Source organism: Lutra lutra, chromosome 13 (assembly GCF_902655055.1).
Source record: "Lutra lutra chromosome 13, mLutLut1.2, whole genome shotgun sequence".
Classification (NCBI taxonomy): Eukaryota; Metazoa; Chordata; class Mammalia; order Carnivora; family Mustelidae; genus Lutra; species Lutra lutra.
In genome coordinates, this window is record NC_062290.1 from 89,605,586 (window position 1) to 89,628,893 (window position 23,308).

Here is a 23,308-nt window from a genome sequence, read left to right on the forward strand (position 1 = left end):
TGAATTTTATTTATTTATTTGAGAGAAAGAGGGAGAAAATGAGAGCATGAGTGGCGGGGTTGGGGGGAGCAGAGGGAGAGGGATAAGCAGACTCCCCGCTGAGCATGGGGCTTGATCCCCCCACCCTGAGGTCATAACCTGAGCTGAAATCCAGAGTCTCGAGCTCAAGGAAATGAGCCACCCAGATGCCCCTGTTTCAGCTTCTTTTTTTTTTTTTTAAACATTTTATTTATTTATTTGAGAGAGAGAGAGACAATGAGAGAGAGCATGAGCCAGGAGAAGGTCAGAGGGAGAAGCAGACTCCCCGCGTAGCCGGGAGCCCGATGTGGGACTCGATCCTGGGACTCCAGGATCATGACCCGAGCCGAAGGCAGTCGCTCAACCAACTGAGCCACCCAGGCGCCCCCTGTTTCAGCTTCTAATAACATTAAGTATGTAAAGTATATTAGAAGGTGATGAGTGGTATGGAAATAGAGCGAGGCAAGAGAATCATGAATGGGAGGGGGGATTGAGTTGCAAATTTAAATTGGTGTATTCTCATTTGGGGTTAGGTCGGTAACATTATAAAGCAGTGGACAGAGTTATAGGTCCTGACCCTCAGTTCAGGCCCGCATTCTGCCACCTAACCTGGTGACTCTGGGTAGGAGCCGTCCCTTCTTGGAGTCTCTTTCCCCATCGGGTCCCTATTCTGTCATTTACTGGCTGTGTGACCTTTGGTGTGAACCTGTCTGACCCTTTCCTGCTTTGCGGTTTTAGGGGTCTTAATCTGAGTTTCCGCTTATACTTATGCACTCCAGGGTTTGTGGCTTCTCAGTGACTGGGGCCAGTCATTGCTTGCAGCCTGCTAACCCCCAATGACCGCCAGCCTGGGGTGGCCCCCAAACCATGCCCTCTCCAATTAACGGACTCTTCCAGAGCCTACAACAAATTGCAGTGCCAGGCTTCAGGGGTGTTATCATAGACTTCAGGAGTTTAAGCTGAGCAGAAAAATGCTCTGAAGCATGACTCAGAAGTGGCTCTTGTGAAGGAGGCCAGAGGGAGCTGCCCTCCGAATGTGGGTGTTTGGCTTGGAGGAGTAGAGATGATCCCCACTCCAGGCTGGCTGGGGCTGCTGGGAAGACTGTGGCACTGAGAGTTCAGAGCACTTTCTGGGTGGGCGGCCACAATTTCAAATTCTGGATCAGGGGCTCAGTAGCTGTGTGACCTCTAGCCAGTTACTCTACCTCTCTGAGTCTCAGCCTCTCCTCCTTTAGTGATGGAAGTGGAGATGGGTTTAGCTCCCAGTTGTTGCCTGCCCTCCAGGAGGGTGGTAAGGGTTCAGTGAGGTCGGTTAGAACTGGAGATGTGGGAGAACGGAGGTGTGGGGCAAGCAAGACATGTCAAGGCAGGAGGAAGCTGAGGGTTCTGCTTGGGAGTCAGAAGGTTGTTGGATTCTTGGGGAATTAAGATGGGGTTGACGGGCGGGATGTATTTGGGCTTTAGGGGAAATGGAGTTGCTTGGAAGTAGGACGGAGAGAAGAGGGCAGGAGGGAGGGCAAGGGATCGTGCTTTGAGAGCCAGAGGATTATGGAGGGGTGTGGGCAGGTGTGTGGGGTGTGGGATGGCTGGTGTAATAAGGATCACTGCAGGTCTCTGTGTTGGCGGGGACTTGGCAGCTTCCCGTCTCCCATCTAAGGAACTGGCCTCCTAGCTGGGAGGAGTAGGTGGCCAGAACTGCCAGGAAAATGATGAGTAATGGGCGTCCTAGGCCTGGTCTAAGCCGCTGATGCCAGGCCCAGAGGGGCTGACTGCCTGGGGGTACTTTCCCCCTTCCTTGCCGCAGGTCCCAGTGCCTGCCCTCCTGCAGGCTGAACCCTCTTGGAAGCCTCGCCCGGGGCCTGCAGTGGGTGGGCTCTGGGCCAGACCTGCCAGGGCCTCCCTCCCCCAGCTTTCTCTGCCCTAAGAGAGGAGGCTGGCCTGGCCAGTCGGGAGGGGGAGATGACTTGCTGACTCCCAGCCGCACAGCGGCTCCCAGAGGGCCTGTTCCCGGGAGCCAGCTCCTTTGGCCGCATAGGTTTCTTGCCCTTTCAGTCTTTATTAAGTGCCTGCTGTGTGCACTCCAACTATTTGCACAGAGGCAAGGGTGGGAAGCGCTCTGAAGGCAGATGTAGCCTGGCTCCTTCCTCGCTGTGTTACCTCCTCGCTGTACGGTCTTGGGCAAATGGCTTCCTGTGTCTGGACCTCCGTTCTTCCTCCCTAAGATGAGAAACAGCTTTCCTGATGTGAAGAGTGTAGGAGAAGCCCTGGGCATATCACCTGGTCAGAGTCAGCGCTGTCCTGGGCCCCGGAGCCCCGGCGAGAAGCTGATGGAGGGCACCCTTGGGCGTATGACTCACATTCCTACCCATCTCAGTCCCCTGATCTATAAAACATGGCCAGTAACACAAATTATAGCCCAGAACATTTCTGAGCATCCTTGCTTTGCCCGGAAATGCAGACTCTGAGCCACCCAGGAAGTCCACATGATCAGAATGCTAAATTCTCCTTATACATTGTCTCCCTGCACCCTCCTATAATACTGGTTACCTTCTTTGTCCCCATTTCATGGATGCAGAAACTGAGGGGCAACTGATTTATCTAAAGACACACAGCTTGCGAGGGACCAGCAAGGGGCTGAACACAGGGCTCACTGTCTCGTTTCCTTCCAGAATTAGGGTCAGGCCCAGAGCTAACGTTTGTGAAGCAGTTGACCCCGGGTAAGAGCAGGAGAAGGTGGCTGCCACTAGTAATGATCCCATCCCTGGTGGCTACGTATAGCTACCCTGGGGTTGAAATGCAGGCCTCTGTGCCCCCTGAGGGCAGGCCCCAAACCTGGCTTGTGTTCCATTACCCCAAGTCAGGCCAGTTGGGTACCAAGATAAAACGAAGTGAAAGCTTGTAGGCAGTGGAGATAAGCGGAGTGCCGATCTTGTAGACCAGGCACTTCTGACGTCTCAGGTCCTGCGTGCAGAAGAGTAAACACACAAAGTTTACAGTGCTCCCGCTCAACTTTGCCCTTCCTGCAAACTGATGTTTTTAAACATCAACTTTGGGGAAAAAAGTGTTAGTAAACCTCAAACTTTCTATGGTGGGCATGCTTATACACTGCTGGTAGGCAGATACATTTATGTAGTGGATCTAGAGGGAAATCGGTCAATGTGTATCCAGAGCCTCGAGCACATACATTTTGACCTAGTAATTTTTCCTGGGTCAAAGATGTAGTCAAAGATTTATATTTCAGAGTATTTCTCACTGCCTTATTGATAATGGCCACACACACACATAAACAGCCTAAGAGTCCGAGAGTAGGAAAGTGGCGAAGTAAGGTGTAGCTTAAATTGTATGTGAGAGATTAACCATTAGACATGAAGTTGTTGCAAAGAAGTTTAGTGACAGGAGAAATGTACGTGATATAAACAGAAAAACCTTGTATGCAAACTCTGTCTGTTATATTCTAGTTTCATTTTGTAAATTAGACCTTCCTACACGGGAGCAGGACTTACTAACACAGTAACCATCTTCTTCCCCTGCCCCAAAGATCATCACCCGTGATCATTATGCCATTTTGTGTTTGTCCATGTTCTCCAGCTTCTACAGACGTGTGTATTAATTGTGTTGAAACCACACAAAAAGCCTTTTTCTATTTACAGTGTTGGTGGAAGGAGATGAAAATTTTAACCCAGCACAGAATTTAGTGAGACAAAAGCAAAAGCCTTAATAGCAGATCTTCAAGTGAGTGAGTCACATGCTGGAAGGTCAGCCGTGCAAGCCACTCAGCGGCAGAGGCACTTCCTCTCTCGGAGCTTCTGGGACCACTCACTTGCTACCCTCTCTCTAACAGGGACCTCAGGTGTCCTATTCACACCCTGAGGGTCTGGGGATCCCCCGGGGTGGAGGTCGTGCGCTCTCAGTGCACTCTCAGGGATCTGGGGAAAAACAAGGGCCCAGGAGGGACACCTTAAGTACCAAAGAGGCCAGACATACGTTCTTTTTATTTTGGAAACTTTAAAGATAATACCGGTAACCTATCAGGACGTGTATTACAAAAGCAACACCAGTTCATTGTTGAAATGCAAACAAGCAACAGAGGGAACACAAATCACTTGATCCCATCCTCCCAGGAATGATGATAACATGTTGTTGTAGGCGCAAAGCAAGATTAGTTTACCAAAATGGAATTTTCCTGTGATAGTGTTTTATAGCTTTGTGTACTTTTTAAAAAAAAAGATTTTATTTATTTATTTGACAGACAGAGATCACAAGTAGGCAGAGAGGCAGGCAGAGAGAGAGGAGGAAGCAGGCTCCCCTGCTGAGCAGAGAGCCCGATGCGGGGCTGGAACCCAGGACCCCGAGATCATGACTTGAAGGCAGAGGCTTTAACCCACTGAGCCACCCAGGCACCCTACAGCTTTATGTACTGGAAGTCACTGTTCCAGTTGACATTCTGGGTTTTTGGGATAGAGCAGTGAACAAAACAGAATGGGGCTTACATTCTCAGAGGGAACAGACATTAGCCAAAAAAACCAGGTAAATGACCCACATGATTACAGACCATGCCTAGTATGGGCCAGGATGGACAGAGGGCCTTCCCTCAGAGAGAGGATGGTAGGGTGGGGTGGGTCTGCACTCAGCAGGGTGACGGACAGATGCCTTTCCCAGTCCGGGACAGTGAAATGGAGAGAGGACAGTGACAGTGGATAGCATGGTAGAGCCCAAGGGGGACCAGTATCTTTCTTCATTATAGATTTTTTTTTTTTAAGATTTTATTTTTTTATTTGACAGAGAGAGATCACAAGTAGATAGAGAGGCAGGCAGAGAGAGGGAGGGAAGCAGGCTCCCTGCCGAGCAGAGAGCCCGATGCGGGACTCGATCCCAGGACCCTGAGATCATGACCTGAGCCGAAGGCAGCGGCTTAACCCACTGAGCCACCCAGGCGTCCCCTTCATTATAGATTTCAATTCTTTGTCATTCCCTGCCCCTCCCTCCACTTTGTTTGTTTGTTTATTTAAGGTAGGATCCACACCCAGCATAGAGCCCAACAAGGGACTTGAACCTCAAGATTAAGACCTGAGCTGAGATCAAGAGTCGGATGGTTAACCAACTGAGCCACCTAGGTGTCCCCTACCCCCATTTTTTTTTTTAAATTAACATATAATGTATTTTTAGCCCCAGGAGTACAGGTCTGTGAATCATCAGTCTTACACATTCACAGCACTCACCATAGCACATACCCTCCCCAATGTCCATAACCAGCCACCCTGTCCCCCCCCCCCCCAAACCTTAGTTTGTTGTTTCCTGGATTAAGAGTTTCTTATGGTTTGTCTCCCTCCTGATCCATCTTGTTCCATTTTTTTCCCTCCCTACCTGCCCTCCTCTCATTCCTCATATCAGAGAGATCATGTGATAATTATCTTCCTCTGATTGACTTATTTCTCTCAGCCCCCTACCCCCACTTTAAAATTTCTTTTTAACAGTGTCATCCTCTCTTTCTCTCTGCAACTTCTGAAATTTTTATTTATTTTTGAAAATCTTATTTTGAAATTTCATTAAAATACATATAAAATGAAGCACCTTAATCATCTTCAGTGTGGGGTTCAGGGGCACTAAGCACATTTACACTGTTGTGCATTCATCACCCCCCTCCATCTCCAGAACTTTCCCTTCTTCCCAAACTGAAACTTTGTCCCCATTAACAAAGGACTCCTCCCTTTCCCTGGGAACCACCATTCTACTTTCTGTCTCTATGGATTTGATTACATTAGGTAGCTCATAGAAGTGGAAACATATAGTATTTATCTTCTTTGTGTCTGGTTTATTTTTACCTAGTATAATGTCCTCCAGGTTCATCTTTTTTGTAGCATGAGTCAGAATTTTCTTCCTTTTTTAAGGCTGAATAATACTCTGTTGTGTGGATAGAGAACATTTTGTCTATTCATATTTTGATGGACCCTTGGGGTGCTTCCTCCTTTGGTTCTTATGAATAGTTCTGCTGTGAACACAGGTGTAGGAATATCTATTCAAGTCCCTGCTTTCAATGCTTTGGGGTGTATTTTTTATTGTGGGGGGCACCTGGGTGGCTCAGTTGAGTGTCCGGCTCTTGGTCTCAGCTCAGGTTTTGATCTCAGGGTTGTGCGTTCGAGCCCCACATGGTGTAGAGATTACTTTAAAATAAAATAAAATCTTTTAGGGGCACCTGGTGGGCTCTTTTGGTAGAATATGTGGGTCTTAATCTCAGGGTCGTGAGTTCAAGCCCCACGTTGGGCATGGAGTCTACTTAAAAATAAGATAGAATCTTTAAAATAGTAAAGGGCTTTTAGTTAACTCTGTTGAGCTATAATTTACACACAGTAAAATGCATGCGCTTTAAGGAAGTAGTTCCTGAAATTTGACAGGTACAGAGCCGTGGCTAAATCCCATTTCAGTCAAGATCTAGAACATTACAACACCACGGACTGTTCCTTCTGGGCGTCTTAACAGTGTAGCCTCAGCTTCCACCCCAGGCAACCACTGGCCCAATTTCTAACACCTTCGGTTAGTTTTGTCTGTTTCAAAGAGAATCCTAGAATATGGACTCTTTTGTATCTGACTTCTTTGCTCAACTTAATGTGTCTGGAATTGACCCACATTGCTGTGCATATCCGGGGTTCTTTTTGATTTCGAGTAGTGTCCCGTTATACGAATATAATGTCAGTTAGCTTCAGTCTCCTGCGGTTGGACACTGGGAGGTCTTTGCAGTTTGGGCCTGTTCCATCTAAAGCTGCTACGAATGTTTGCATACAAGTCTTGGTGTGGAGGTGTGTTTTCATGTCTCCTGGGCAAATAGCCAATGGTGGAATTGCAGGGTCATGGGATAAGTGTAAGCTTGACTTTGTAGGAAGCTGCCTGGCTCTTTTCCAGCTTTTGATACTGTTTGACACTCCTATCAATCTGCCTGTCCTATCAATACAGGCAGATCCTTCACATCCTCAGCAACACCTGGTGTTGAGGATTTTATTATTTCTGGGTGTCCTCGGTGCTGTGAGGTGTTCTCTGCAGAGGACGCTGGGCACGCTTTTGTGTGCCTGTTGGCCGCTCTTACCTGGTATAGTACCTGCTCAGTCCTTCTCCTGTTTCACAACACTGGGCAGTTTTCTCTGGGTTCTAAGAGTTTTTCATATGTCGTGGATGTTTGTTAGATACACGTATAGTGAACGTTTCCCCAGACTGCAGCTTGAGTTTTCATTCCCCTAACAGCATCTTTTGAAAAGAAAAGTATTTAATTTGGAAGAAAGTTCAGTTTTTCCATGTTTCTTTGTATAACGAACACCTTCCATGTCCTAAGACCTTTGCAGATGCCAGAGTGGCAGAGCTTCTCTCCTAGGATTTCCCCTAGAAGTTCTAGAGTTTTAATGTTTGCTGCTGTTAAATCTGAGGTCAGGAGAACTGGCCGCCGGGGCCGTGTCGGGGCTGCTAGGGGAGGGGAGAGGGATGTGGGGTGGCGTGTGTCCGCCCCCGCTGGGGGAGGCATGTCTGCGGCAGCACGTGGTGGCTCCACAGACGGACCTCGAAGGCTCTGCCGGCTTTGCACAGCTCCCAAACCACATGTACAGAAAATCGGTGGGCAGGGGGCTTGAACTCACATTATGGCAGTAGGTGAATCTGGATTGGGAACGTGGATGTTAATCAAGTCCTGTGCCTCACAGATTTGTCGTCTCCAGAACATCCAGGCGCTTCCCCCACAATAGACGAGACTGTGTAGCCCGAACAGTTCAGAGTTTTAATCAAAGGAGGTGGTGTTGGGGCACCTGGGTGGCTCAGTCTTAGTTAAGCATCTGATTTCGACTCAGATCATGATCCTGGGGTCATGGGATTGACCCCCATAGCAGGTTACCCCCTCAGTGGGGACTGTGCTTGTCCGTCTCCCTCTCATCCTCCCCCCACTCATTCCCTCTCTCTCACTCACTCACTGAAATAAATAAAATCTTAAAAAAAAATAAAAAGAAACATGAATTTCTGGAAACAGAAGTTGAGGAAGAGAGAAAGCTTGTTAAAAACACTAAGGACTGTTTACCTCTCGCTGTGGCAGGCAGTAGTTGCAGAACGAATTGAGGGGCAGAAGGGTCGGAGGCAGGGGGGCTGCTGCCAGGCTTGAGAATGGTGGACTTTGGGGTTTTACCATCCTAAGAAGTGGGTTGCTAAGAACGCATGTGCAGGTCTTGGACGATGTCCCTGGTCACCTACGTGCTGAGATGTGCGGCAGCAGGACGGAGCTGCCAGGAGCCAGGGCGGCTGCCCAGAGCCCTCCGGTGCACGTGGAAGGAGGGAGCGCGTGGCTCTGCTGGAGGAGCTGTAGATGCAGCAGGTGGTTGGTGTGAAGGCCAGAGGAAAAGGTGGAAAACCGAAGGGCTCTGAAGCTGAGCTCTGGCAGCGCCACAAGCAAATGAAGAACTAGAGGAAAAAGAATTGGGGGAAGATGTCAGCAGTTTGAAAATGAGAAAGCAAGTGGAGCATCTCAAGGATGTATTTTAGAGTAACCTGACTCTGCCAGAACCTTGGAGAAGAACAAGAAGAAAGGGAAGATCTTTTAAACCCTCTGTTGACCACCAGTTACATAAAGTCTGTGATCTATTTCTAAATAAGTTTTGTGTATGGTGTGAGGTAGGGGTTAAAGGTTCTATTTTTCCCCATATACAGAGCCTCTGTTGAAAGGACTGTCTTTTGCCCATTGAATTATATCAGTACCTTTAAAAAAACAACAACAACAATTTTTATTTATTCGAGGCTAAGGGAGAGAATGAGTGGGGGGGCAGAGAGAGGAAGAAGCAGATGCCTCTGCTGAGCATGGGGTCCAGTGCGGGGCTCAATCCCAGGACCCTGAGATCACGGCCCAAGCTGAGGGCAGATGCTTAACTGACTGAGCCACCCAGGCACCCCTATCAGTACCTTTTTTGAAATCATTCGACCACATATGTGCGGGTCTAACTCCAGACTCTTGCTTCTGTTCCCTCGAGCCATGTGTCTGTGTTCGAGCCAATGCCACCCTGACTTGATTACTAAACCTTTATAGAGAGTCTTCAGTCAGATGATATAAGTCTACAGATTTTGTGCTTTTGCCAAATTGTTTGGGCTCCTTTAGGTCTTTTTTTTACTGTATACATTTTAGAATTAGCTTGACAATTTCTGCAAGAAAGCTTGCTTGGATTTTCACTGAAATTGCATCGAATCTGTAGACCGATTTGGGGCAGAATGGATATCTTTTTTTTTTTTTAAGATTATTTATTTATTTTACAGAGAGAGAGATCACAGGTAGGCAGAGAGGCAGGCAGACAGAGAGGAGAAGCAGGCTCCCCGCCGAGCAGGGGGCCAATGTGGGGCTCGATCCCAGGACCCTGAGACCATGACCTGAGCCGAAGGCAGAGGCTTAACCCACTGAGCCACCCAGGCGCCCCCAGAAGGGATATCTGAATATTGGGTACGCCAATCCATGAACATGGTTTGTCTCTCCTATATATTTAGATCTAATCTAATTTCGTGGAGAGGAAGATTCAATATATACATTTTTAATGGTTGCAGTGTACAACAGAGTCTGGTTGTGTCATTATTTGTCCAATGGCTATTGCTGTTTCCTTAGGTTCCCCCCATTATAAACAGCACATACCTTTGTCATTCTGTCTTTGCACATACCCTGATTACTTACCTAAAGAAAGTCTGGAGCCCCGTTAACCCTCTGGACTCTTCTTTGCTATCTGCCTCATTTAAACTGGTGATTTGTGTGCAGTGAGGTGGGGAATGTCAGTGGTCTGGGCCTATTTTGGTGAGGCCACAGCAGCGCACTGATTTAGAAAAGGAAGCAGCAAAACTCTGGCAGTAGGCCTGGGTTATTTTGCCGAGCCCTGGAGCTAAGAATTTTTTTTTGAAAAAGAGTTTTAATATATTGTAAGAAAAAAAAAGAAAAATACAAAGAATACGTGATCCAGATAGACACAGCCCACAAAGCCTAAGTCATTTACTGCCTAGTACTTTATAGACAAGGTTCACTAAGCCCTGAGTCAGAGCTTGGCTCTGTACCAGTCTGATCAAGGACCCACCCAAGGACTGACTAGCTGAGGGTTGACCTTGGCTCAGTCCTGGAGGTACTAAACTCCAGCTCTGTGTCTTCTATAAAGCAGGGGCAGTGAGGGTACATGGAGGGTTGTTAGCCACAGGGCTCTTTTTTTTTTTTTTTTCTTTCCCCTATCTCAAGTTGGAGGAACTTAAGTGGTCTGATTGATGTGTGCATCCGGATGGGCCCATCGCTGTCATCCTTGTCCTGGGTACCACTCGTGGTATTGGGCGTCAGGCTCATAAGCCGGCTCTGCCATCCAGCTGGAGAGATGGGCCCCACACCAAAGACACTTCCCCGCTCTCCCCAGTGTCCTCACGGTATTGTAGCTTGTCAGCCTGGTGCACTTGACCTTGGTGGAAATGAAAAAAACTAACAAACAAACAACAAAAAACCTAAAAATCTGTCTTTGAGTGAAGAGGCTTGGAATTTAGAACCTTGAGCTCGTCATTGTCATGTGACCATTTTAAATGTTAGCTTCTAACTGCCTCTCCCTCTTCAAACTGCCCGCATCTGGGAGACTGTGGCCCGGCAGGGCAAGGGGGGCAGTGGCGACACTTGGATGGACTTAGTTGTGCCTCTCGCCTGGGGTTGCTCAAGACTTCAGGGTTGGGGGTTCTGAGCAGCACAGGATCCTCGGGAGGCACCAAGGATGATCTGAGGGTCCTAGGGGCATTCGTGGAAGGGGCTGAGCCTTCCATCCAGAGGGTTAATGGGCAGTGGCAGCCAGAAGGAGCATTAGTTGGGGAGGCCTGTGGCCCTCTCTTACAGACCCTTGAAGGTCTCTGCTCTTGGGGATCACAGAGATGATGCCCAGCAGTGGCTAGTGAAGGGTTCAATACCCCCAAAGAGGGGCGGGGCCTATTTGCCAGCTCTGCACAAGCCTTCTCGAGCTACCCTGGGACTGGTGTGTTTTTACTGTCCCTGTGAATGGACTGAGGAGCCTGTCCAGCCCGTGGATGCCTCAAATGTTCAAAAATTCACTTGCCCCCCTCTGGAGGAATTCGGGCCTATTTTCAGCCTCTGGTCAGTGCAGAGAGTGATTTTGAAATAACAGAGCTGCATGAAGTCCACTGGTTTGCTCCCCACTCCAGGTTCCCTGCTGGAGGCCCACGCTCACCCCAGCAGGCGCCGCCCACCACTGCCGGCTGTCCACGGAGAATGCGGATGTCAGCTGCTTCCTGCGGGTGGCGCTCTACACAGAGGTAGGCCCGTAGCCTCCCTGTCTGGGGGAGCGGGGTGGGCCTGAAACCCAGACCCAGGAGGGAAGTCTTTTAGGTGAAATAAGGGAATTGTGGTTATGTCTTTTTTTCTTTTTTAAAGTCCTTATCTTCTAGAAGAACATGCTGAGATGAAATGATATGGTATGTGGGCTCTGCTGCCAAAAGGAAGAGGGAGGTTGGGTGAAGCTAGGAGATGGTCCGTGGGAGTGAGCCACGCAGTTCTGTCTGCTTCTGCGTGTGTTCGCACTTTCCCAAGGTGGAAAGAGAGCGACCACAGGCGGGGCCTTGCGGTCCGACCAGCTTGGGCATCAGCCTTGGCTCTCGCACTCCTTTCTGTGAGACCCAAGAGAAGGAGGAACCTCTGTTTCCTAATTTGTAAAGTGGGGCTTAATCACAGCTGCCTGGGAGACGGCTGGGGCAGTTTGCAGTGAAGTAATAATGCCCGGAGACCACTTCGGGTGTTACCTGGAACCTTAGCCGCCCGGAACAGCAGCTGTGGCTGGGAGCCTCGGCTCATCCAGCCCTGGCTGGGGCCTTCTGGGAGAGCTGGGGGTCCGCCTCCCTCGGCAGGACACGCAGCCTCTGCTGTTGATCCAGCCACCCGGGCCCCACGTCATCTCTGGTTGGTTTGGACTTTTTTGTTAGTAGTTTGGAGCTAGAATCAATAGTCGGGACTCCTGCTGCTGTCTCTGCTACATTCTGGGTGGCTGAGGCGGGTCCAGGTATTTCTTTTTTGACATTTTCTTTGGAAATAATTGTAACTCACAGGACGTTGCCACAAATGTCACGCAGCTTCCCGCAGCGGTACCACATCTTTGGTGTATCTGCTGGACGGTGTCCCAGCCGGTAGAGTGGAGGGCAGCACACCCCACAGGGCTTACTCACGATTTACCAGTTTTACACGTGCCCATTTGTGAGTCCTTGAGCAACCCACTGGGGTCGATACTACCGTCATGCCCAGTTCTCAGAGAAGGCCAGTGAGGCTCAGAGCAGTTAAGTAGCTTCCCCGAGTCTCCAGCTGATTTGCGGCAGAGCCAGGGCCCGAGACCAAAGTTGTGCACTGAGCCAGTAGCCCATGCTTCCCTCCCGCAGCGGCTGCTGTTAACCCAGTCTCCCTGCGTTTTCTCATAGGTGAGCCCAGGCCAGAATGGGGGACTCCAGGGACCTTTGCCCTCACCTTGACTCCATAGGGGAGGTGACCAAGGAGGACTTGGTGTTCAAATCTAAGGTAAGCATCAGACCTTCCAGGGCTGGCAGCCACTCCCAGGGGCCCCGCGTTCCTGAGATGCAAATGTTTCCGAAGGCAGTGGAAGAACCGGCTTCCCAACAGTCTCTGCTTAGGCTTTCGTGTAAATGGAGGGGCTGGCGTCTGTTCGGGAGGCCTTCCGGGGGCTGCATCCTAATGGCCATTAATTAGTACTTAGCTCACTCCATCTGGGAGCCGCTAATGCTCTGCGCATTAGAGGCTGGCGCGGGTGCCCAGAGCCTTCCCAGGGCAGGGCGTGGATCATGCTTTGGGAGCCCACGGAGATTTTGACACATGTGACCCGAGGAGGGCCCTGGGGAGGCCCACAGTGAGAGATGCTGGGCCTCTCTGAGTGGGGAGGATGTGTCTTTGTCTGGAAAAATGTTTTGAATCGGTGTAGTACTTTCCTGTGGTTCAAAATCAAACAATATGAAAATACCAACCTCAAGAAGTCCCCCCCCACCCTCTGTGCTCACCCTCCCCTTCCCCCCTTTAGGGCGCCACTTACAGGAGTTTTTTCTGGACCTTTTCAGAGTTTCTTTATGCAAATATGCTTATTTTTCATTTTCCTCTGCGTTCCCTAAAAGGTAGCATTACTGCAGATGCTGTTGTAACTTGCTCTGTTCACCAGACAGCCTGTCCCAGAGCTCTTTCAGCCCTGGTACCTAGACAGTTTTCTTGCTCTTGGCCCTGGCCTTGCATGGTGTCTCGTTGTATGGACTGCAGGACTCAACGTCTGTGGGTGGCGGCGAGGCTCTTTGATGTGGCAAATGTGATGCTGGGATGAGTGGCCCCATGGGAGTGCTGCTGGGTGCGGGGGGGCAAAGCATGCGGAAGGCGCACTCCTGGGAGTGGGGTATGGGGTCAGATTCCCAGACTCGTGTCCGGCTCTTCTTTTTTTTTAATCGTTTTTTTTTTTTTAAGATTTTATTTATTTATTTGACACAGAGAGAGAGATCACAAGTAGAGAGGCAGGCAGAGAGAGAGAGGAGGAAGCTCCCTGCTGAGCAGAGAGCCCGATGCGGGGCTCGATCCCAGGACCCTGAGATCATGACCTGAGCCAAAGGCAGAGGCTTAACCAACTGAGCCACTCAGGCGCCCCCCGGCTCCTCTTTCCGGGTACCTGATGCTGGTCCCTCAGCCTCCCCATTAGCAGCAGTCCTGGGTGGCCTTTGGCCTGAGCTTAGCCGGGCCCGTGGGAGGGATCTGGCGCTCTCAGTACCTGTGGCTTCTTCTGAAGTAGTTTCGCTTCTCTGTGGTCTGGAGGAGGGGCCGAGCGAGGCTGCGGTGCATTTGCACTAACCCTGGGTTCTGCACGGAGGAATAAACGAGGCAGACCGACGGGAGTTTCCTCCAGAGGAGGCAGGAAGAGGGGCATCTCGCTCAAACTGGTGAGCGAGGAGGGCAGATCCGGGCTGGGGCACAGCAGCCTTTTGGAGGTGCATCTGTCTCGGGCCCGTGTTTCGGGCCCAGTCTGCCTGCCCTGAGCATCCCGGGCCCTACAAACTGAAACAATTGTTTTAGAGCACCAGAACGGGGAGGGCTATGAACAGGTCAGGCGGGTTGTAGGAGATGTGGATGGCCAAGAAACTCCTCAAAGAAGGTGCTTAACCTCACGAGCGGTGGGGTGATTGCTGAGGGGGGCGGGATGATAGCGTTTTCGTCTGCCAGGCAAACCGCAGGTGGGAGGGCTCAGAGCTGACAGTGATGGAGGGAAGGAGATCACATTCGTGGTGGGGCTGGGTTGGCATTCCTGTCCCTTCAGGGCCGCCACTCCCCTTGGGGGAATTTGTCCAGCAGCATGTAAGCACCAGTTAAGGAGACACGAGCCGGCGCGCTCTGCGCATTCATCAGGAGGGGGCGGGGTCAGTTGCGCTGCGCCCAGGGCCCGGGGCCTGTGTGATCATTGCAGGGGACGCGGTGTGATGTCCGCGTCCAGACTCCGGACGATGACCTTAAAAAGGTGGCAGAGGCGTGTGTCGGAGAAACACGTACAGTATGATCTGATCTTTCCCAAAGCCACACCCCCCCCAAGTGTATGCATGTGCTTCTGTATCAGCAGAAAATGTGCAGGGATGTGTTTCCGATTATTCTGGCACATAGATTTACTATACGGTAATCCTCTACTTCAGACTGTGTGTAACACGTATGCGTCGTCTGCACTGTTACAACAAGCGTCCTGGGCGCCCGTCCGGCTCAGCCGGGAGAGCACATGACTCAGGATCACGTGACTCGGGAGGACAGAGCTGTGTGTTCCAGCCCCACGTGGGCTCAGAGCCTACTTAAAAGCATGGGACACTTCTGTCATCCCAATGACTGAAAGCAAGAGGAAGCCCCAGAAGATGGAAGTGAATGGTGAAATCAGGAAAACACAAAAGAGATGACAAATTCAGGAAGGTCCGGAGCTGCTGGTGGCTCCCCCGGCTGGCCAGAGCACCCCCAGCGGGAGTCCCTGTCGGGCCGCGGACCCCAGTTCCAGCCTGCTTAACCTCAGCCTGACGAGGAGCTCTGAGTTTAGACACGGCCACAAACCGGGCTTTGTGAGAATGAGACATTCCTGAGGGAGCGTGGGAGGGGGAGGCCTGCTTTCCAGCCCCGGCTCCCTGGCTTCCCTGTCCCAAGCCTGCTCCGTAGCACTACGGGACCTCTGAGCCTCAGTTGCTCATCTGTCTGAGGGAGGCGCTGCACGAACTGGTGGGGTGACGTGAGCCATGTGTGACAAACTTAGCCCAGTCCTCCTCAGCAGGTAGCCCTTTCGCTCTGACTGAGCCCCATGTTGTAACTGCTGTCAGACCTGGCCCTCAGAATCCACCTCAGCTGACGGAGGTCCCTTGGGCATTGTGGAGGCTTGGCTGGGAGCTGCTGTTCTAGACATGTGCACACAGGCTTATGTAGGGCACATTTTAAGTTGTAACGAAGAGACCCTGAAATAACAGTATCTTAAATGAGGTAGACATTTCCTTTTCTCTCACAGAATCGTTCAGAGCTAGGCAGGATGGTAGGGTGGCCCTGCCTTTCCTAATACATGACTTTCATCTCTGAGTCCAAGGTGCTTGCCTGCGCTCCTGCCCTCGCATCTACATTCCAGCCGAGGGGAAGGAGAAGGAGCTAGGGGGGTGCACAGCCCGAAAGCGGCCCGTATCACTTTCGCTGTCATCTCTTTGTGAGAACTGAGCCCCGTGACCACAGTGGGGGCTGAGAAACCGTCTGCAGCTGGCTGGCCATGTGCTCAGCCCAAATCCGTGTGTTTTGTTACTAAAGCAAGAAGGGGAGATACTGGTGGACAAGCTCTGTCACCCGGAAGACCAGAAACCTCAGTGTTTTCTGGGGACCTCAGACGTAGCCATGTCGCAGTTTGTGCTAGGTGCTGGGAAGTCACAGGCGTAGACCGAGCAGACCATATGCCTCTTTCACGGAGCCCAGGGTCTGGGTGGGGAGGAAGGCTTACACAGTCTTCAAAGGAAGAGAGGAGGGAAGGATTGAAGAGCACATTAACGGCTCCACTGATTTAAGTTTCAAGTGATTTTATGGAATATGTGTTTGCAGCACATAACGAAACAAAATTCAGACAGTGAAGTGTAAAGTGCCCTGCGAGGAGGGACGTGTCGATTGGCAGGCTGGTGAAAGCCTTTCTGAGGCAAAAAAGTCTTACAGTGGAGAGCTCTGGGGTCCGGCCGTCGGCGCCTCTGGCTGGAGTGGCCCCCTGGGCTGCTAACGTTCGGCTCTTCCCCTCGCACAGGGAGTCTGTCAGTCGTGTGGTGTTGCTGGACCTAACCTGTGGGCCTGTCTCCAGGTAAGCCATCCTTGTCACCGTTGGGGGCGGGGAGCTTGGTCTAGACCCTAGAGCATCTGTCTCTGGTGGGCGCTGCTGGAAGCGACAGGTGGGGACACGGGGGCTGGTTGCCTCAGGACCCAGGCCCAAGTCAAGAAGGCACTAGAGTGAGGGGATGGGTCTGGGCGCCACGCAGCCAGGCCTCGGTTTGGCTCCCATCTCTCTGTGACCCTCTCTGGGCTTCGTGCAGGAGGCCAGTAGCCCAGGGCACCCTGCCACCACCCCCCTTACTCAGAGGCCAGGGCAGCTGTCACGGTGCTGTCCCATTCAGCTGGAACCACAGGGTGTATAAAGCTGTTGTCCTGCGGGGTGACAGGACCTTAGTCGCTGTGGGTCCTGGTGGTGGAAAGGGCCAGCCCCCGTCCTTGTTCCTTCCCTCCCTCTCTCCGCAGATCTCCTGCCCTTACGTTGGCTGCGGGGAATCCTTTGCCGACCACAGTACCATTCACGCTCAGGTGAGCGCTGTGGCCGGGAGCATGGGCCCCGCAGGCAGATAGCCCTGCATTCGAGCCCCTGCTTCTGCGGCCTCTCAGCTCCGTCTGCCCCCCTCTGGGCCTCGACGGCCGTGTCTGTAAGATGGGACTAAGGGCAGCAGGAAGCGCGAGCTGATCTGCCGGTGCGAGCCTCCAGCCCTTGCAGGTGTCTGGTCCGCGGCAGCCCTGGGTGTCCCCGGCTGCAGGGCGAGCAGATTCTGAGCTCCCAGGCCTCTGTCCTGACCGAGGTCGTCCCGAGCTGCCGTGGGGCCCCTGTTGGGCCAGTGTATCCTCAACCTCATTTTGGATCTTGCCCTCTAGGCAAAAAATCATAACCTGACGGTGAACCTGACCACATTCCGGGTGTGGTGTTACGCCTGTGAGAAGGAGGTGTTCTTGGAGCAGAGGCCGGCAGCGCAGCCGGCAGGCCCCTCACCCAGGTTCTCAGAGCAGGTAAGGGGGTGCCGTGGAGTCCGTGCTGGAGGTAGTGACATACGTCGAGGGCAGGGCCCTGTGACCCAGGCGTCGGTGGAGCCGGGATGGGTGGTTCCCAGATGGCACCTGTCCCCGGGCAGTGTTCTCAAGTGCCTGCAAGTGCTTGCTGAGCCCCAGCTCTGGGCCAAGGCTCATGTGGAGGGTTGAGGACAGAGGCCCACATGGGAAGGGCCTCCCTTTGGGAGTCCGCAGGCCGTGGGGAGGCTGTATGCAAGGACTTGTGGGAGCCTGGCCTGGGGCCTGTGGAGGGCCCCCACCACCCCAGCTCTAAGACGTATCCCCAGTAGTCACCGCAGTGCCGTGCTCTCTGGGAAAGGCCTGGAAACCCACCTAACGAGGCGCTGACCGGTGCCTGTGCCCCACCGAAAGGCAGTGGGCCCCCGTATGGAGGGCAGCCTTGGGCTGGGGTCAGTGCGCTGCTTGGGGCCGGCCAGCTGCAGTGAGAGCCCGGGGGACCCCGCGTGTCTGTGTGTGTGTCTGTGTGTGCCCGCCTCCCCCACACTGACACAGTCACTGTCACGTAGGCGCTCCCTGCATGTTTGTGAAAGATGTTTGCAAACGTGGAAGATGTTTATGATTTTTACCCCAAAAGACTGTCGTACGGCATAGGGACGGTAGCTTGTTTTGGGAGCCTGTGCATAGCAACAGTTAAAAATCTGCATGGTATGCGTGGACATCTTGAATTGTCTCAGGAAAGTTACATTGTCTGTCATTATTCTTTTTTTTTTTTTTTTTTTAAGATTTATTTATTTATTTATTTGATAGAGAGAGATCACAAGTAGACAGAGAGGCAGGTAGAGAGAGAGAGAGAGAGAGGGAAGCAGGCTCCCTGCTGAGCAGAGAGCCCGATGCGGGACTCGATCCCAGGACCCTGAGATCATGACCTGAGCCGAAGGCAGCGGCTTAACCCACTGAGCCACCCAGGCGCCCTGTCATTATTCTTTGTTTCTATTTTTTTTTTCCAGATCTGTTACAAATAAGATAATTTTTTCATTATTGTAACTAAAATACAAGTTCCCGGGCTGGGGCCGCAGGTGCCGGCTCTGGGGTGTCCTCTGCTCAGACGGGTTGACTCCGTGTGGACTCGCGGCTGGGGGCTGGGCTTCCTTTCCCCCCGGGGGGCCGCATGGGCCTCTGACCCCCACCCCTCTTGCCTCACCTTCCCGTGCTCCTCACGCGGAGTCTTCCTCGCAGGACTCTCCCCTGACCTCCCATCTTCTGAAAGCCGTCCCTATTGCTGTGGCCGACGAAGGAGACTCCGAGTCCGAGGATGACGACCTGAAGCCTCGAGGTAGCCCAGCCCCAGGACGGGAGGTGCTGTGGGCAGGGCATGGGGGGGCTCAGCTGTGGGCTGGGAGGGCAACCCTACCGACGGCCCGATGGCCGACGGCGCAGTGGCTCCCTTTGGAGTGCCGACTGTCCGGCTGAGTCCCAGCGGCCTGCCAGCCCTCACCCCCCTCTTCAGCCCCGTGACCCCACGCAGGCCGGCCCTTCCGCCCCCCGCCTCCTCACCTGTGCAGGGCAGACGCTGGGCGGGGTTGGGCAGAGAGCAGAAGGGTCCGTCTGTCTGAAACTCTCAGGGACTCACAGCTCTCGTGAGCAGAAACACATGAACGTACTTGGCAGATTCCTGGGGCGGGACACCAGCCCCCCATGTCCCGCCCCGGTTGGACGATGCCGCAGCCCATCTGGGAAGGGCAGGGCCCTCACCTTCCCTCCCCTGTGTGACTGGTTCCTAGGCCTCACGGGCATGAAGAACCTCGGGAACTCGTGCTACATGAGTGCCGCCTTGCAGGCCTTGTCCAACTGGTAAGTGGTGCCCTCGCCCGGGGGCTGGGGGGCCTGGAGCTGTCGCTGGGTGCCCTGAAGGTGGCCGCAACCCCTGGGCTGTGTCGTGTATGTTACCCCCAGATGCGTGTGTACGGATCCACGTTAAAAACCGTAAAAACAGGGACGCCTGGGTGGCTCAGTTGGTTGGGCGGCTGCCTTCGGCTCAGGTCATGATCCCAGCGTCCTGGGATCGAGTCCCACATCGGGCTCCTTGCTCAGCGGGGAGCCTGCTTCTCCCTCTGCCTCTGCCTACCACTCTGTCTGCCTGTGTTCATGCTCTCTCTCTCTAACAAATAAATTAAAAAAAAAAAAAAAAAAACGTAAAAACACACATGGCCTTTGGCCCAGCAGTCCCTCCTGTCCGAATTAGTTCTAGGAAGGTCGGCTGAGGTGTGGAGCACGTTGCCTGGGTGGGGGGGTGTCCCTATCCTGTGTTCACGGGACGGTTTGATGGTCCACGTATTTGTAAAGATTTATTTTATTTATTTATTTATTTATTTATTTATTTATTTATTTATGTGCAGTGGGGGGAGGATGTGAGCAGTGGGGAGAGGCACAGGGAGGGGGAGAGGCACAGGGAGAGGGAGAAACAGCCTCCCTGCTGAGCAGGGAGCCCGATGTGGGGCTCCATTCCAGGACCCCAGGATCATGACCTGAACCTTAATGCAGATGCTTAGCCTACTGAGCCCCCCAGGTGCCCCAGTGGTCCCCATTTACAGGCCAGCTTTACAATGGGTACAGGACAGTATTTACTGAACGTAAGGGGTCAGAATGTGGCCATGGGGAAAAAGGAGGTTATGAAGCTTTGTGTGGTGCAATCCCATTTGTGGGAGATATCCCTAATTTTTTTTAAGATTTTATTTATTTGGTTGAGAGAGACACAGTGAGAAAAGGAACACAAGCAGGGGGAGTGGGAGAGGGAGAAGCAGGCTTCCCACTAAGCAGGGAGCCCAATGTGGGGCTCGAACCCTGGACCCTGGGATCGTGACCTGAGCCGAAGGTAGGTGCCCCCAACTTCCTAATTTCTGCCTAGGATAGGCTATTAACTCCGTGAGGCCAGAGCATTTCCTGTGCCTGGTACACAGTTGTACTGCCTGGAGGGATTTGGTGCCTGCCTATGTGAGGGAGGGAGGGGATGTGTGCATAGGAATGTCCACAAGGATACACGCCTAGAATCTTCCTGAGTAGCTGTCGTCACAAGGTAGGATTAAAGTCCCTTACTGTTTGCCCATCTCTAGACGTTCTAGTGTTTTTACAATGAATATGTATTTCTCAAGTAATGAGATAAGTTGACTTGAGGAAAAGGAAAGATGCCTTCAGGTTGGGGAAGGTTTCCACAGAGTGGGCTAGGGTCAGGGACAGGCGCTGGACCCTCTCTCTCTGTCAGGCAGCAGCTGGCCCCTGAGCGCACGGCCCCTGAAGCCGGCACCTCTGCAGCCCTGGGAGAGGGATGGGGGCTGTTTTGGCATCTCGGGGTGGCCGAAACAAAGCATGGCAGGCAGGGTGCTCGAAACAACAGAAACTTATTCTCTCTCAGTTCTGGAGGCTACAAGTCTGAGGTCAAGGTGCGGGCGGGGGCAGGGGGCGGGGCGCGTTGATTTTGAGGCTTCTCCTTGACTGCTAGATGGCTGCCTTCTCCCTGTGTCTTCACGTCATCCTCTCTCTGGGCGCGTTTGTGTCCACATCTCCTGGTAGAAGGACACAGTCATATCGGACCAGAGCCCACCCTGAGGACCTCCTCTGAACCTAATTATGAGTCCAAATACAGTCACCTTTTGAGGTCTCCAACGTGGGAATTTGGGGAGACCCAATTCACCCTGTGACGGGTCATCTGCAGGCCTTTCTGGCTCAAGGGCAGCAGCATGCCATCCCGTCCCCCCGGCCCCCCACCGTAGGCTCTTGCTTCTCTCAGCAGCTGTTTCTAACCAATGCCACACACGCGGCCTCTCTCCCTGCCCCTAGCCCTCCACTGACCCAGTTCTTCTTGGAGTGCGGAGGCCTGGTGCGCACAGACAAGAAGCCAGCGCTGTGCAAAAGTTACCAGAAGCTGGTCTCTGAGGTCTGGCACAGGAGGCGGTGAGTGACTGAGCCCCTGACCTTGGGCAGGCGCCCGGGGCCAGGGATTTTTCTCTCTGCCCCTCAACCAAGCACTCCCTGTGCCTTCAGCCCCTCACTGCGTGCTTGTCACATTTCACCTGGGTGACCCGTGCGGCAACCTCGTTTTACAAATGGGGAAACTGAGGCTTGGAGAGAGTTTATGTGTCTTGCTCAAGGAGCTTGAATTTGAAAGTAGCCTTGCCCCGAACCTGTAGCTACTTCCCTGATGTGTGCGCCGAGGCCCAGACACGTGCCATGACTATTCCCAGTCCCGCCTGCCACCATGCGTGCGGGAGAGACTCTCACAGGCGGTGGCTGGTGACGACCGCAAAGGGGCTTAGCTCAGTGTGAAATGAATTTGCAGACCGGAAGTTTGGGTTAGACCTGTTTCCTCAGGAAAATTGGGAATAATTTAAAATGAGTTCATAGAAATATGCCGAATGTAAGAGCAGATTATAAAACAGTGTGATGCAGTATAACTCCCGTTCTGTCAGAATTCTGCCAGGTTTGTTTTCTGTGTGTGTCTGTTTTCCTGGAAAAGTCTGGAAATGTTGATGGCAGTTATCTCTGAGTAGTGCTATTAGCGGTGATGTTTCTCTGCTGGGCTTTTCTGAAATTTTAGACTTTTCAGTAATGAACACAGAATGCTCTTGAAATTAGGAAAAAACCACAGGAAGTATTTCAGAAAGCAAACAGTCTTCAAGCAGGCTTGTCCCAGACCCATAGGAAATAAGGCCAAACCAATCGAGAGTCTTTGCCTGGTAGCGGCGCTTTGTGACTCCAGGATGTGCAAGACCGCAGGGCCTCCAGGATGAGTCAGTGCCTCCCCTCACTGGGTCTGATCCATCGCCCCAGGCCACCTGCCTTAGCAACCCTGATGGGATTAGGACGCTCCGAGCAGGCCACCGCTCTAACGGGTCTGGTCTTCCTACAGCCCAAGCTACGTGGTACCCACTGGCCTGTCTCACGGGATCAAGTTAGTCAACCCGATGTTCCGAGGCTATGCCCAGCAGGTAGGCCATCGGAGCTGCGCGGGGGACACCTGGGGCTGTTAGCAGGCCTGGCTCCAAAGCCGAGACCGGCATGGGAAATAGCAGTGCAGCTCGGGGAGACGGGGCGGGTCCCCTCACTACCTGAGCCCTTCGTGTGTGTGAGGACACAGTAGCCTCCCGCTTAAGAAGTCATTTGCCCGGCCACATGGCTGGAGATTTGACCTCGGGCGGTCTGACTGCAGAGTCAGGCAGAATCACTTTTATTAAAGGAAACATTTGATTACAAGTTTTTGTAAGTCTAGGGAACCCTTTGGAAATCAGTGATACTTTCTGTCGTCTAAACTCATGGGCCACAACGAAGCGGAGTAAAACCCCATGTATGCTCCAGTCCCAGGCCGAGCGGCTCGTTCACGGGGTCCAGTCCCCTGCCCCAGACTGCCACACAACCTGGGGTTTCACTGCTGGGCTTGTGGGAAGAGCTGGACCTGTCTGGGCGGCCGTTCCTGTGTCCCGAACATGGGGGCCAGGAACAGAGCCGTGGTCAGGTGAGGGATGCCTTCCACCCTCTCCCTCGGCCCCCAGCACCCTCCCTGCCATCCCTTCCCGGGCCGAGGGTTACTGGGTGTTCCTGGGCTCACACCGTCGATTAGATGAACGCCCGAGTGAGAAGTCCAGTGCTGCCTGAACGCCGCTTTTTCCGGGCAGTGATAATGCCCCCCATGATCACGGTTCACCATCCACTGTTTATTAAGTTGTCCCTCCCCGCCCCACAAGGACAGCTCTGTTTATCCTCACAGAGCCCTCTGAGGTGGGCTCCGTCGTCACCCCCATGTTAGAGGTAAGGGGCTAAGGCTCAAAGGGTTCTACAGCTCGCTTGGGTCACACAGCACAGAGCGGCAGGGCAGGACTCAGGCAGAGCTGAACCATTGCCCAGGCTCTCTGTGAGGGCCCTATGGAGCAGGGCTGCTGCCGAACACCCACCTGGACTCCGGAAGCATCCTTGTCTCTGGTTCTTAGATGT

The 23,308-nt window shown here is 52.7% G+C and overlaps 1 protein-coding gene across 7 annotated transcripts in view; it reads left to right on the forward strand.

The window, feature by feature from the left end:
* Positions 1–23,308, forward strand: part of USP20 (ubiquitin specific peptidase 20) — a 42,792-nt gene that overhangs the window by 2,244 nt on the left and 17,240 nt on the right. For 5 of the 7 annotated variants that reach the window (XR_007122280.1, XM_047700077.1, XM_047700082.1 and 2 more), the window contains exons 2-10: positions 11,194–11,304; positions 12,454–12,550; positions 16,308–16,361; positions 16,793–16,855; positions 17,195–17,326; positions 18,563–18,659; positions 19,108–19,177; positions 21,161–21,274; positions 22,230–22,308. Coding sequence is in view for 6 of the 7 variants with exons in the window: in XM_047700077.1 (XP_047556033.1) it covers positions 12,470–12,550; positions 16,308–16,361; positions 16,793–16,855; positions 17,195–17,326; positions 18,563–18,659; positions 19,108–19,177; positions 21,161–21,274; positions 22,230–22,308 (690 nt within the window). In the remaining variant the exon portion in view is untranslated. Of the gene's footprint in view, positions 1–3,668; positions 3,751–3,808; positions 3,869–11,193; positions 11,305–12,453; positions 12,551–16,307; positions 16,362–16,792; positions 16,856–17,194; positions 17,327–18,562; positions 18,660–19,107; positions 19,178–21,160; positions 21,275–22,229; positions 22,309–23,308 lie in introns of those variants that run through there. The other 2 variants (XM_047700079.1, XM_047700080.1) reach the window with 2 other exon arrangements.